This window comes from Notechis scutatus, chromosome 16 (genome assembly GCF_049901735.1).
Source record: "Notechis scutatus isolate UNSWTSFEM ecotype Mainland chromosome 16, rNotScu1.2, whole genome shotgun sequence".
NCBI lineage: Eukaryota > Metazoa > Chordata > Lepidosauria > Squamata > Elapidae > Notechis > Notechis scutatus.
The window spans coordinates 218,279-232,660 of NC_142024.1; the positions used below are offsets into that span (position 1 = coordinate 218,279).

Here is a 14,382-nt window from a genome sequence, read left to right on the forward strand (position 1 = left end):
GAGCGGGGGAGTTCCTTTCTCTCCCCGCGTCTTGTTCCGGTCAAGGCCGCGGAAGTCGGCTGGCGGCGGCCGTTGCCGTGGAAACGCGGCGCTGTTTACCACCGAGAACGGGCCGCCTGCGCGCAGGCCGCTGGATGGAGTTGCGGCCAGGTGAGGCGGGAACCAGGCCTCCCCCGCGACTCGACCCCCTCCGTCCGCTGGACTACAATCCCCATCGTCCCCAACTACGGCCGAGAACCGCGGTAACCCGAGCTCGCTGACCACGGGCATCGAAAGTCCAGCACAGCCGGCGACGCCAGGCTGGGGATGATGGGGACGGTGGTTTCCCGGACCATAGGAAAGCTGCGGGCGATGGGTGAAATAGTCCGGGGAAATAGTCCGGCGGGAGATGATGGGCGAGCCAGGCTGGGAACAATGGGGCCTGGAGTCACGGGACAGGCGTGGGGGGGGGGGGAAGAAGGGGAAACCGACCTTCTGGGTTGGCCTACCTGGCAGGGCTGTTGGGAGAGGAAAGGGGGCGAGGAGTGGCCAGCTGACCCCCAGCCCGGGTCTCTTCCTCCTTTCCAGGCTGCAGGACCAGCGATTCCCCCGAGACCCTCCTGGACTGACGGCCTTCCTGATGCCCGGAGCCGCCAGTCGCCCGGAGCCCATGGAGCATCCTCGGCAGGTGGGCTGCCCTCCACCCGCTTCCTCCCGCCCAGGAGGCCTGGCAAGGGGAGGCACAGCGGCCGACTGCAGGGCACTTTGTGCTTGGAGGCTAAAATTGGGGCAGGCACCAAGCCCCGGGAGGGGGGCACAGCTGCTGTGGGCTCCCAAGCAGAGCATGCCGGCCTCATGCATGATTTGGTAATCTGGCAAGGTGAGCTGCAAAATGCCATGCTGGATGGAGAGGCTGACCTGTCCGTGCCATTTCTCTCTCTCCTTCCTTCCCAGGCCTCCTGAAAAGCAATGGCCGCTGCCTCACCTCTGACCATCTCACCCTCTGAACGGAAGGTCCCCTTCGGCATCGCAAAGTCTCCCGGCTGGCCGCCACTCCCCAGCGTCGCCATGCATGTCACCCGGCCAAAATCCGCCAAGGGGCGCACCCGGTCCAGCCTGAGCTATTCCCAGAGCCTGGGGGCCTACTCCTACCAAGTGCCATCGTCCCCCCAGCCAGTCGCCCCCCCCGGGGAGGAAGCAGTCAGTGGCCGGAGGGCAGCCTCCACCCAGCCCATCCAGGCGTTTCCAGCCGAAGTACCGGACCTCCTCCAGCAAGTGCCCACCAGGGCCTCGTCTTCCCTCAACAAGTACCGGGTGCTGCCATCCATCAGCAGGAAGGAACAGAGGACAGGTGCTGCCGAAGTGATGTTTGAGCAGGTGGGTCAGCTCCCAGCCGGTGCCCAGGTGGCGGCAGCAGCCGAGGAAGAGCAGGAGCCCCAGGATCCTTCTCTGCCGAAGGGGCCCACCTCTTTCCTGCTGGAGCACGAGGGGGGAGGTGGAGAGTACCCCCAGGCCCCCTTTGCTCCCTTGGAGAGGCCTCAGATGAATAAAAAGAGGGAAGGAGGCTCTCCCACCACCACGCTGACCCTCAACCTGGAGGAGCCCTGCGAGGAGCCCCGGCTGCTGCTGGCCATCCGCTCGCCTTCGGGGGAAAGGTTCGAACGCTACTTCCGGCCCACGGACAACCTGGAGATGGTGGTGGCCGTGGCCGAGCAGAAGAATGCCGCCACCTACCAGCACTGCAGAATTGGGACGGTGGAAGTGCCCCGCAGGACCTTCTCGGACCTCAGCCGCTCTTTGCAGGACTGCGCCATCCACCACAAGTCGGTGCTGCGCATCCTGCTGGACAAGCAGCAGGGGGAGCTCTGAGCAGGAGCGCGGGTGCCTCGCATTAAACGCCCCTGGAAGGAAACCCAGCCCCCTCCCACTCCTGTAGACCCAGCCGGGACCCCTCCCGGGACCCTCACTCACCCAGGTCTCCCTGCTCAGCCCAAAGGGGCCTTTGCTTTCAGGTGCCCTTGGTCGTCCCCCGTCCCCCCATTCCACCTGGTGGGCAGGGGTTTTATGCTGGGGGGGAGTTTCTTCCCATCCCTCAATCTTTCCTTCCTTCTCCCTTTTCTGATCCTTCCGTCCCTCCCTGATTCAATTTGATGTGGATCTAGAAGAGGGGTAAGGAAACTGCTGGCAATCAGCGTGCCTTTTGCTCCAGATTCTCTCTTAAGCAGCTTTTGGTTGAAGGGAGGTGGTGCAGGTGATCCTTTTTGGGGGTGCAGGGAGAGAGGGGAGTGGCAAGATACAAAGACTGGCCTTGTCTGAGGGAAGGCCAGGACCCTGAGGCTCTTTCAAGGCTTCTGCTCGATTCTGGGGAGGGGAGGCAGTAGATAAAAACTCTTGAACTTGCTCAGCCTTCTCAAGGTCGGTTACTGCATTTTTAATCAAATTTCTTTTACAAGATTATGGCACAAATGAAGTCTGGAAGGATCCTCTGAGGGCAGGCTTTCTCTCCACTGTAAATTTGAAATTCAGTGTTGTTTCTGGCGGTAAGTTCAGAGCTCTTCGCCGAAACAGCGAAACGCAGTCATGGAAGTGTGTTTGTGTTTCGCATTGCGGCCTTGAATTCTGCCGGGGGTGGGTGGGTGGGGCTTTACCTGAAGGGCTGCTGCTGCGTTTTGAACAAATCAACCTGCTTTGATTAAGAGTGGCCTGTTGGTGTTATCAAAATGCCTCCCCCCCCCTTAAAACTGTATTTGAATGTTTTAAAGAAAAATGTTTCTCTGTCCACAGGCAGAGTTTGAACTCTCGGTATTCTGCACAATGAGACATGCTAACAGAGTGGACAGCTTGCCAAAGAGAGTCCGTCTTCCGAGTGTTGATTTCTTAGCCCAGACAGGCCAAAGGACGCTGGGAGGCAGGAAGGGACTTTCCTAGGGTGTGGAAGCCTTGAGCAGTGGGAATGTCTGGCCACCATCCAGCTGTGGCCAGGGGCTGCTTTCTTCCCCTAGGGTCCCCGGAGAGGGTGGGACACCCAACATGGAAGGTCAGTGCTGGGAAGTGGGCAGCTTGTCTTGGCCTGGTCTTCTTTGAGCTGTTGGGGGAAAAGAGACTGGGTGAGGCTACTTGGCCTCAGTCAAAGTGGGCAGCTGGGAACTGTAGTCTACCTCCTGGTTGGGGGGAGGCGATAGAAACAGCCTCATGCATTTATTTGATTGGGGGGGGGGAGGGAGAAGAGAACATTCCCACATGATCAGGTGCTGGTTTTTATACCTTCCACACAGACAGGGTGGAGCTATTCGAAAACTGCCTGGGTGAACTCTTGTGGATTTCCTAGGGAAGAGGGCTGGGGGTGGACCGATTACTGTATGGAAGGGGGAATAATGAATTTTGTGCACTCAGTTGGGGAACTTGGTCACTGTAAACCCACGCAAGGTATTCTACACTCTAAAAACACCAGCACGTGGATTTAACCCTAAATATTTGGGCTTCAGCATTGATGCTTGGTTTCGGTCACCCTTCCAGTTGATGAGAGTGAGCACGGGAAGATGGAGGGCACCAAAAATTAGAAGACTGCATGAAGTCTGTCTCTCTCTCGGCACTCCCAGGTGGAACCCCAATGTGCAACCTGCACCCCTCAGCTCAACCAGGGACCCCCAAGATTCATCCCCAAGCTGGCAGAAGGAACACCTAGCAGGCACCAGCTGTGATCATTTTATTTCAATTAAAATGTCATGGCAACAAACTTAGTTTTAGTCTTTAAGGAGGGCTGGGCTCTCGCCTGAAAATGCCAGGTGAGACCCTCCTCGATTTAAAAATCCCCTCTGGCTTGTCAGGAGTTGGGGAAAGGGCACCTTCAGCCCGCAGAAGACCCACTGCCACAAATCGCATGGAAGGCAGCCGAGGCCAGGGGTCAAATCTCGTGCGGTCTTTATTCTAGCTGAGAGGTTACATCGGAATGCAGCCCTGGCTGCCTGTCACTTGGTGTGGCCAGAGCGGATTCAAGGCTCCCTGCCACACACAGCCCATGTCTGCCTGTTATCTCCTGTGGGACAAAAATAAGTATGCCCTAGCATACAAAATCTGTGGACACCTGTGTTTTTTTTCAACATTCCCCCCACACACACAACCCTCCCCCCCAAAGCTGTCGACAGAAACCGAAGAGGCTGAGCACAAACAAACACCCTGAAAATTTAGGTACATTTCTAAAGTGAGCAGGGCGCGTATATGTTGCATGAAAAGAATCCCCATCTCAGCCCCAGCCCAGGAAAAACGCAGGGATAAAAACTCAGAATCCACAATTAATCGATTTAGAAAAGGGTCCCGTATCAAGCAGGAAGCCCTCTGCCCCCGCCCCCAAGCATGAATAAAAATACTTTTAATTCTACTGTGCCAGAGAGAGAGAAAGCAACTGGATCCAACCCTCGTGCGCCTGCCACGGCGGAATCAGAGAATCCAAACTGAACTCAGAGGAAAAAGGCCTCATTGGCTGAGCCTCCTTGGCCAGTGAAGCCCCTTCCTGCCTCCCCTGAACCAAACATCATTTGGGCTCACTGCAATTTTAAGCATGATCTCTCCCCACCCCTACCCGGCTCAAGAAGCCAAATCAGGGCCAAATCAATTTGGTTGCAACCAACAAAGCACCCCCCCCCCCCAAAATGCAAACCACTGGTCTAATGCCCCATTCATGGTGGATGGGGAGGACCTGCTGGGACTTGGGGAAGAAATATGCAATTCTTAGCATGGCTCTGTTAAGGGGGGGGGGGGGGTTTGAGGTGCACCTGCCCAGAGGTGAGGCTGAAAACCCACCTCCCTGCCTGCGCGCCCATCCTTCCTCTGGAGGCCCCAAAACAGAGGTTTAGCTCAGCATTAACATTCTCACAAATACTTCCCCTATTGAGCTCTTTATTTCTGCTCAACTGTCTTTTTCTGCCTCCCTATCTCCATTCTGGGCTGACGGGCAGGTGAGGTCCTGTGAACCTGCCAAGGTTTTGGCTTCTCTTCCCCACCACCCCTGAAAAGCCAGCCAATGTCTCGAGACCCCCACCTGGGATTGCAGCTCCCCGGCGTTTATTGGGCAGGAGAAAAAGGATAAGAATGAAAAGGCAGACTATCATGCCATCACCTGGGGGGAAAAAACCAGAGAAGCAGGACGATTTTCCTCAAGTAAAAATGGCAATCTCTGCCCACTTCACACATACCCAGCATGAAACCTGCCTGGGACATTTAATCTGTTCTGAAGTGTAAAAAAAAAAAAAAATCACAAGCGATATTTGTCTGTTCAATCTTAGTGCTGTCTCTCTCCACAAAACAGGTATTAAAATACCTTCTAATTATTGGCTATGTGTTTTGGCATCATTTTCATAATTGAAGAGGTCCCCCCACTCTTAAGGCTAAACTAAAAGAAAAAAAAAGAAAAAAGTTACTGTAAACATTTCTTCGCGAAACGTGTCTTCCGTGTTCTCCAGTTTGCGCTAATTTGGAAATGAAAGTCCAGCCGCATCGTTGTTGGTTTAAGAGGGTGAAGTAACTCCTGCAGCGCTCGTGGTCTTGGGGGAGGGCACCCCGCTCCACACGTGGCTGGTGAGATGTGCCAGTCAGGATGGCGTCTCCATTCAGGGTGGGGGAGCCACGGGGAGGAAGCCGGGCACCCACAATCCCCTCGGCTGCCCCCTCAGTTAGCAATTTTCTCAATCTCATCCAAATCATCTGTATCCAATTTATGGATCTTCTTTTCTGCACAGAAGGAAGCAAAAAAAGTGTTGTCCGAAAAGATTCAGCTGGGAGCCAGTTCGGTTCCCCAGTGGTGTCTGGCCCCCAAAAAGACATTTTAAGTTTCTGAAAACTCACAAAGCCCAGCCGGAGAGCCCTGAGTTGCTGATGATCCTTAAAAAGCCCACAAAACCAAATATGTAATATGATTATAAGATGGATGGATGGATTTAAGACCTATGGACTATGGAGCTGAAGTGGGGCGGGGAGGGGGTTGTTTTTGGAGGGGTTGCCTTTGAACTAACCCCAATTCCTGGCCACCGCCTGGAGAAACCCCGGCCCCCTCCTCAGCTGGAGTGGAGAGAGAGGGGCCGGCCCCCACGTCCTCCGGCTGGGCTTAGGGGAGGGGGGTGTCTAAGGCAGGATTGCATTTCCTTGGCCTGGCCACAGAGCTGCCCCCCTACCCCCCCCAGGCGCTTGTGGGGAGGGACTCACTGAAGTGTTCCTGGATGCGGCTGAGGATGTTCATGCTGTGCTTGCTGTCTACCATGTTGACGGCCAGACCTCGCTTGCCGAAGCGCCCCGTGCGGCCGATGCGGTGCAGGTAGGTCTCGTTGTCCGGGTTGCCGTCTTTGTCTACCGGGAGGTCGAAGTTGATGACCACGGAGACTTGCTCCACATCTATGCCTAGAGAGGAAATTTATCATCGAACAGCTGATTGAAAGCCTCTTTGCCAGTTTAACAGAGACGACCCAATGCTCAACACTGCGGTAACCGCAACCCTGCTGACTTTTGGAAGTCAATGTCGGCGTGTTCCAACATGGGAGACTGGAGCGCTATTTGCTTGAGAGCAGGGGGCTGGACTAGAAGACCTCCTGGGATCCTTCCGGCCCTGTGATTCTGGACTCACCTCGGGCACAGACGTTGGTGGTGACCAGGACCTTCTCCTTGCCCTCCCTGAAGCGCTCGATCACGGCCGCCCGCTGCTCCACCATCATCTCCCCACTCAGGAGGGCGACCTGGTGGCCTTCTCTGGACAGCTCCCCTGCCAGCCAGCCGGCCGTCTTGCGGGTCTGCAGGAGGGAGGGGTCAGCGAGGGAGGGAGGGAAGGGGCTGGGGCTGGGCTGGGTAGGTCGCCCGGCCCGGCACTCACGTGGCAGAAGATCATGGCCTGGGCAATGGTGATGGCCCCGTAGATGTTGCAGAGGGCTTGGAACTTCTCCTCCCGGCTGTTGCAGAGGACGTAATACTGCTTGATGGTGTCCAGCGTCTCCTCCTCCCTCTTCAGCTTGATGATGTTGGGGTCGGGAACCACCTTCTGGGCAAACTTCCACACCGAGTCCTCAAAGGTGGCCGAGAAGAGCAGCATCTGGCAATCCCGGGGAAGCATCCTGAACGCGGTGGCAAAAAAAATTCATGCATGCATCCACAAATAAAGAAATGAGGTTAAAGGAAGCGGGTGAAGGGATTGGACAATCTGGGGACATTTATCTGCCCTCCTGCTGGCTTCCTGGCCAAGTCAGGAAACGTTTTCCTTCGCATAGAAATTGTGGCCGCATAACGGGCAGCCCCTCCTGCCCTCACCTCTGGATGCGGATGCTCTGGTCCTGGTGCCCCTGGGTGGCAATCATGACGTCGGCCTCGTCCAGAACAAACACCCGGATCTTTTTGGGGTCAATGAACTTGAGCTTCGAACACCAATCCAGGACGGTGCCCGGCGTGCCAATGACGATCTGTTCGGCAATCTTCTGGCCACGCTCCACTGCAGGGGGGAGGGGGAGGAGGGGGAGGAATGACCCCTGGGAAGACTGTCCCTGGGAAAGCCGTCCCAACTCTCGCACCGCAGGGACCCCACGGGTGGCAGAAACCGGAAAGGTCGCCCAGCCGGGCTCTGCCCTTGCCAGGTGCCAAGAAAAGGAGGGAACCAAGCTGGGCACTCACACTTGTTGCCCCGGACGGCATAGGCCAGCTTCAGCGCAGGGTAGAACCGGCCCATCTGTTCGATGACCTTCCCCGTCTGGAGGGCCAACTCGTACGTGGGGGAAAGGCAGAGGCACTGGAGGGCAGGAGGAGGAAACAACTCAGAAGAGGAACGAAAGAAGCCCCCCCTGCCCAGGGTTTCCCCCTCCCCAACAGGTCAGGTCCAGCTCCTCAGCCTTAGAGGACCCTGCCTCGACCCCGGCCAGGACCAAATCGCCCTCAGCAAGCCTGGGCCCCTCCAGCCCCTGTCCCAGCCAGGGCTGGTCACGGTGGCTACCTGGGGATGCCTGTGATCCGGCTCCACCCGGCTGAGCATGGCCAGGACGAAGGCTGCCGTCTTCCCGGTGCCGGACTGGGACTGGGCAATCAGGTTCTGTGGGCTGCAGACAGGTGGAGAGGGAATAAGTGGCTCAGAGGGAATGGACGCCCCCCCCCCTCCCCGAGTCTCGTGCCAGCAGGCAATCCGAGAGGGTAGCATCACAGGGAGAACTCTCTGTGGGTTGTTAGGGGACCCCCTGCCCCCACCCCGTCCCACCTTCCGCCCTCCGTCCGCCCAGGGCCAAGACTTACGGCTCCGCGAGCATCATGGGCAGGGCGTTCTCCTGGATCTTGGAGGGCCTGTTGAACCCCATGGCGTACACCCCCTGGAGCAGCTGGGGCTTCCTGGGCAGGGGGAGCAAAGCGCAGCAGCGTTACTGGAGGAGGCCAGGGCCTCCAAGTGACTTTGAAGACCAGGAGGGAGTCTACAATATGGGCCACTTCTTCCCACTTGTTACTGGGAATCTATGTTGCATTGACCGGTTCACATCCTTGATTTTCAACCTTCTTGACGTATTTCCTACACAACAGTTCACTTAGTGACTATTTGAAGTTACAACGGCACTGACAACGGGTTGAGGCTGTGCTGCAGTTGCTGGGTTTCCAGTTGACCAAGAGCTACTCTGAGCCCAGGCAGCAGGGCAGAGGGCATTGTGCTGGCAGCCGGGAGCCCCCAAGAGGCCCCCACAGCACTAAGGCGGCTTCAGAGCGGCCCCCCTCCCCCACCAAAGCCCCCCTGCTCAGAGCAACGCCTCCCTCTCCCCCTCGAGGGCCCACGGGCTCCCAAAGAGCCAAGCGGCACGTACAGGCGCAGTTCTTCGAAGGACCTGACCGAGTAGAGTGGGGAGGTGGGGTCCCTCTGCAGCACCTCCACCTGGTTCGTGTTGTCCACCAAATTGCTCCGGATCAGCTTGTTCAGCAGCGACTGGGCGGCCCGATCCTCTGTGGCCAAACGGGAAAGAGAAGCATGAACTAGAGACCTACACACCACTTCACAGGGCTTTGCGGGTCACAAATGTCAGCCTCTTGCCCGCAGCCATCCAGGTCCCCGTTTTACCGACCTCGGAAGGCTGAGTCAACCTTCAGCCAGGATCGAACTGCGGGCAGTGGGCAGAGTCTGCCTGCCATCCTGCTGTCACTATATTGGTTGTATTACTTGGAACCAGACACCTGCATTCTAACCGCTGCACCCCCAGGGCTCTTGGAGAGACCTCAGCCAATCATGGTGGCTTCTGCCAAGGTGCCCTCTTAGCATGGAAAGCAGGTCACTATGATGCCGAGGAGGAGGGCAACTGCTCTCTGCTTCTGGCGCTTCCCGTCCAAAACTAGTGCTTCTTCGCTGTCCCTGTCCCACATACCAAACCCACCACCCCTAGAGGGTCTCTGGTTGGAGACCGGGTGTCCCAGCGCTTGAGGATAGAACCAGCAGATGGCAAGCAGCTGGCACCGAAGACAGAATGCTGAGTGGGCTTGGCTTTACCTCCGGACATTACAGAGCGGGGCGCTCATCTGCCCAGCCCTGCCAAGAAAAGGAGGGTCTTAACGGCCCCCACCGCACCCCAAAGAGCCCTTCTTGGAAGGGGAGATGAGGCTTTCCCCCACACAAGGCCAGGTTTCCACGTCCCGAGCCAGTTAAACTTACCCTTTTCCTCCTCTTCTGTCTTCTCTGCATTGTCGCTTGTCTTGACAACGGCACCTGTCGGGACAAATCATCCTTTGTAGCACCGTCAAGATGGGTTGGCCTAGAAAGTTGTTCTGTTCCGTTACTCCAGAACAAGCGCCTCTCGTGGACGGCTTTATAGGTTCTCCTGCACAATGTGGAAGGTGGGTGTTTCTCAACCGTGGCAATTTTAAGATGTGTGGACGTCAATTCCCAGGATTCCCCAGCCAGCAGAGCTGGGAGCCGAAGTCCATACTTCCTGCCCTAGGTGATGGGGGCACCTCCTAACTCCACAGTCCTATGATAACCCTTCATGCCCCATAAACCACCAGCAGCTGAATTATCCAGTTACAATTCGCCGCTGTTGATGGAGCCACAATTCTCAATACAGGTAGTCCTTGACGTATGACTACAATTGAGCCCAAAATTTAAGAGAGACAGTTGTTAGTGGAATTCTGCCCTGTTTTAGGACCCTTCTTGCCAACATGAAGTGAATCGCTGCAGTTATTAAGCCGGTAACACAATTGTGAAGTGAATCTGGCTTCGCCACCGGTTTTGCTTGTCGGAAGGTCACAAAAGAGGGATCACATGACCCTGGGACTGTCATAAATAGGAGCCAGTTGTCAAGTGCCCAAATTTTGATCATGTGACCTCCAGAATGCTATAATGTTTGCAAGTGTGTCCTAAGTCACTTTTTTCAGTGCCATTGTAACTTTGAATGGTCACTAAATGAACTGTTGTAAGTCAAGGACCACCTGTATATGTTTGCCAGTGAAGCTTGCAGATTTATTGCCCCCGAGCAAAGCTCTGATTGACTCAACCATATGCCTAAAATATATTCCTTGGTGCTTAGAAGAGCCTTAGGCTCCGTTCCAACAGGTTGGCCTCCTAGGAATGAGGATGTAATTGTACTGGTAAAAGCAGGAGGAAAATTGTCTCTGCGTGTGGGCGTAACTGGCAAGAACAAAGAGCAGGAAAAAGACTCAGAGGTGTGTGTGACCGTTACGGGAAACGGATCAGCCTCGGGCACCAGGGCTACACCCACCGTTGGCGTCTGGCTTGAGGTTCTCCTCCTTCAGGTGCAAGTTGCTCAGCTGCAAGGAAGAAAAGAAGACACCGCTGATAAGAACTACCGCTTCCTTCCCGCATCGATTCTCCTGAAAGGGAAGGGTGAGCTATCACTCGTTTCCCACATTGCCAGGCTGGCTAGGAGATTCTGGGAGTTGAAGTTGCCATGTTTGAGAAGCCCAGCAATGAGCTTCCCTTTCTCTAAAGGAGAAAGTGACATGGTGGGTCTGCTGGTCATGGCAGCCACTGGGGATTCCGCCTGACCCGAGGCACAAAAGGCACCCCAGTTGAGGCTGCTGGGGAAGAAGCCACTTGATGGCCTGCGGAGTTCTCTGATCTCCTTCCAAAGTCCCTTAAGTGGTGACACCAATGGCAGAGAGGAGGAGATGGAGACCTTCATGGACAGCCCTTATCACCAAGAGGAGAAAAAGAGCTGAAGTCCAACTGACAGAACACTCCTCAACTGTTTACATTGCACATATCAATCATTCTGTTGTTTGGGCGTGTGTGTGTGTGTGTGTGTGTGTGTGTGTACATGTATGGATACACACGCTTTATATACACCCTTCAAAATCACATCACTAAAAACACTTAGTACAAAATTCTCCTCCCCCACTCAGGGCTACAACCACAACTTCACACAGCCGCCCAGGTGTGTTTGTGGGTTTTCTTCTGCGATGGGGGGGGGGGGGGTGTTCCTGGTTCGTGAGCCCCCCCCACCCCCACAGCGGGAAACTGTCTGAGCGGCCAACCACCCGCAGGGAGACCCGTTCCCACGTGCACACGCGTGTCTCGGCCCACCCGGTCCCTCCGCTGAGCCTTCCTCACCGAGGCCGCGGCGGCCGCCTCCTGCTCGTCCACCGCCAGCGCCCACGAGTCAGTCGCCATCCTCTCCCCGGAGACGGACGGCCCGCTCGGTCTCAAGCTCCAGCCCCAGGGAGGCCGCAGGCTCTGCGCAGGCGCCGAAGGAAATGGGGAAGGCGCTCCGCGTGCACCGCAGAAATGATTCCGGGAGGGACGCGGTGGCAGCACGGCGGACGTTCCGGAAACGGCTAGATCCGCCCCGCCCCCTTTCCCTTTTTTCTTCTTCTCTTCCTTGTTTCGAACGTTCCGTTGGCGGGGCGTGCGCGCATGCGCGATTCCCGCAAAATTCAATGCCTTGTGAAATGTAAACCTATCAAGGTTTGGTCGTTTTTTGCCTTTTTCTCTATGCGCTGGCCGCCGTTGCAATGCCCCGTCCGCCTGCAAGGCTCCTTTGCAAGGGAGACCCGGAGCCCCTGCTGGCTGCAGCTGACCCCGAGACGCCCCCCACCCGCGGGTCTATGTTGGCTATGGGGGCGCATAGAGACCAGGGCTGCCCCTTGCAAGCCACCAGATGGGCAGACTTGAACTCAGAACACCCGAGGGGTGGGCAGGCTGGAATTCACCTGTGTGGGCAACTATTGGCAGTTCAGGTAGTCCTTGACTTACAACCACAACTGAGCCCAACATTTCTGTTACTAAGTGAGGCATCTGTTAAGTGAGTTTTGCCCCATTTTACACGCTTTCTTGCCAGGTTAAATGAATCCCTGATCGGTTAGTAACAAGGTGGTTAAGTGAATCATGCTTCCTCATTGACTTTGCTTGTCAGAAGGTCACAGAAAGGGGATCCCGTGACCACAGGGATGCTGCAACGGTCGTAAGTATGAAAAGCGGCCATAAGTCACTTTTGTCAGTGCTGTTGTAACTTTGAAGGGTCCCTCAATGGTTTTGAGTCAAGGGCCACCAGTACAGAGTCACTCAGCAGAGCAGACACAAGATGGGCAGCATATCAATGTAATACATAAACAAACCCACATGTGCAACACAACGTATGAACCGTGAACAAGAAAATCTCTAAAGGTTTTTTCTTCAAAGAACATTTTGCACAGATGACGGCTCGATCTCGGCTCCACTGCCTTCTCTGCAAAACCAGGTATGGGCTCGTGAGTCGTTCCTCAAGGACGCGTTGGTGGTGGTCTGCCCAGGCCTGAGAAGCACCGTCCCAAGCCAGTGCTTGCTTGGTGAGGGGCTGCTGGGTGAACGTCGGCTGGGTGGGGGTACTCAGCAAATCCTCTGGGTTTCCTCCCTTCTGTGGCTGAGCCAAAGGCATTTTCCTCCTGGCCATAACCCCTCTGCCCCTCCTGCCAGCCTGGATGATGCTGTTGGCATCTCTAACTACGGGAAGGGTGGCATGGCAGGGCCGCTGTGCATCGCCACACTGCCCCTTCCCCTGGGGCTCAGCCACCGTCCTCCCCCTTCCCGCTCTTCTCCCATGCTGACCACTTTGTGCCGGGGTCAACCTTGGGGTCCCGCTGTCTCATCATTGTCTCAATTTCCAGGGTGACATCATGGCTTTTGCCATGGCAACGGGCAGCCAGTACTGAGCCACACACAGGCGCCGGGGAAGCAGCTGCGGCAAGCCGAATCAGGGCTGGCCAAGGGAAAATGGGATACCTGCCGATATGCCCCTGGAACGGGGTGAAATGCTTGCTCAATTGCCAGGAAAACTGCTTGCTTCTTTTCTCACAACCACCTGGACCCCACTTTGTTCACACAGTTTCCTGCGTTGGCTCAATTATTATGGCCAAAAGTTAAAACCGTCTGAATTGCGTTCACAAAGCGCCCTAGACAGCTCAAATGGTTTGAGGGACTTATGGGTCCGTATCTTGCTAAACCCCAGCCGGGATCTTGGCACGTGGTGTGAAGCAGGCACAAAGGGGAATATTTGTAGCTCAGGGTTGACATGAAGGTCCCGGGTGCTCTCTGATCTGGGTGGTTCCCTTGCAGACGTTTCGTTACCCAAACCAGGTAACATTATCACTAGCCCTGATGATGTCATTGGCTTTGGGTCATGAACCGTCTGCAAGGAAACCGCCAAGCTCAGAGAGCACCCGGGACCCCCAAGGGTTTTTAATCTGGACATTGCTCAGCATTCTGGGACTTGAGATCCACCCATCTTAAAAGTTGCCAAGGCTGAAAAATACTGTTTTTTCTCCTTTTGGGCTGTGGTTATTCTTCAAATAACCTTCTTTTCTGGCATTTAAATCTCAGCGGTGTCTTCCTTCTCTGGCATTCGCTCTGGAGGAGGGCAGCCAGATGGCTGGAGAAATAGATCAGGGTAATAATGAGAACCTCATTATGTTCCACTTAAAGAATGAACAGGGTGACCCTCTTCCAGACACCCTTCGCCTGATTTATGAGGTTGTTTATGCTTTGGTCTTAATGCAGAGAGCAGGCTCTCCTGTCAAAATCCACAAAGCCACCATTATCTGCAAACTGCAATTAAGCCAACAATGGGCCCGGGGGGGGCAGCCGATGGCTAGTTTAAGCAGCTTTTGCTAAGCTGGGTTATGTATGTACTTCACACCACCAAAACGGCAGGTTTTTAATTATGTTCTGTCATTGATGAGCTAAGCTCTGCATTCCTCTATTAGCTGAAGAATTACTGAAGTTAGAATTACCTTTTGGACCTCCAAACACTGAGCTGAGAAACTAGAGAGGCCTCAAATGGGTCTCTTCTAGCCAACGGCTGGCTGGGGAATTCTGCAAGTTAGAAGTCCACCCATCTTAAAATGCTCCAGGTTGAGAAACAGTGCCCTACCGAAGAAGAATAAGAAACTAAACTGTGATTTACAGAGTTCAAACTTTTGTCG

At 55.3% G+C, this 14,382-nt stretch overlaps 2 protein-coding genes and 1 non-coding gene across 4 annotated transcripts; 1 reads left to right on the plus strand and 2 right to left on the minus strand.

Annotated features, from left to right (window-relative positions):
* Positions 1-18: 18 nt before the first annotated feature.
* On the plus strand, positions 19-5,099 carry UBXN10 (UBX domain protein 10). Of its 2 annotated transcripts, none has more exons than XM_026685592.2 (3): positions 19-150; positions 568-667; positions 934-5,099. In XM_026685592.2, exon 3 carries the CDS (start codon positions 949-951, stop codon positions 1,846-1,848), a length of 900 nt encoding a protein of 299 aa, XP_026541377.2. In that variant the 5' UTR covers positions 19-150; positions 568-667; positions 934-948; the 3' UTR covers positions 1,849-5,099. The 2 variants fall into 2 exon arrangements, with proteins under 2 accessions (XP_026541377.2, XP_087800688.1); XM_087944562.1 differs by having other exon boundaries at positions 29-242.
* LOC113423981 (ATP-dependent RNA helicase DDX19B) lies at positions 3,884-11,719 on the minus strand. Its single transcript, XM_026685589.2, has 12 exons — positions 11,537-11,719; positions 10,686-10,734; positions 9,623-9,676; positions 8,787-8,922; positions 8,233-8,325; positions 7,940-8,042; positions 7,624-7,738; positions 7,267-7,444; positions 6,836-7,073; positions 6,593-6,755; positions 6,178-6,369; positions 3,884-5,706 (listed from the first exon to the last, which is right to left on the minus strand). The coding sequence occupies exons 1-12, from the start codon at positions 11,594-11,596 to the stop codon at positions 5,645-5,647; spliced, it is 1,443 nt and encodes a 480-aa protein (XP_026541374.1). The 5' UTR covers positions 11,597-11,719; the 3' UTR covers positions 3,884-5,644.
* Positions 9,377-9,516, minus strand: LOC113424011 (small nucleolar RNA SNORA57). Its single transcript, XR_003372456.1, has one exon. It is a non-coding gene; the product is annotated as a small nucleolar RNA SNORA57 (small nucleolar RNA).
* Positions 11,720-14,382: the final 2,663 nt, after the last annotated feature.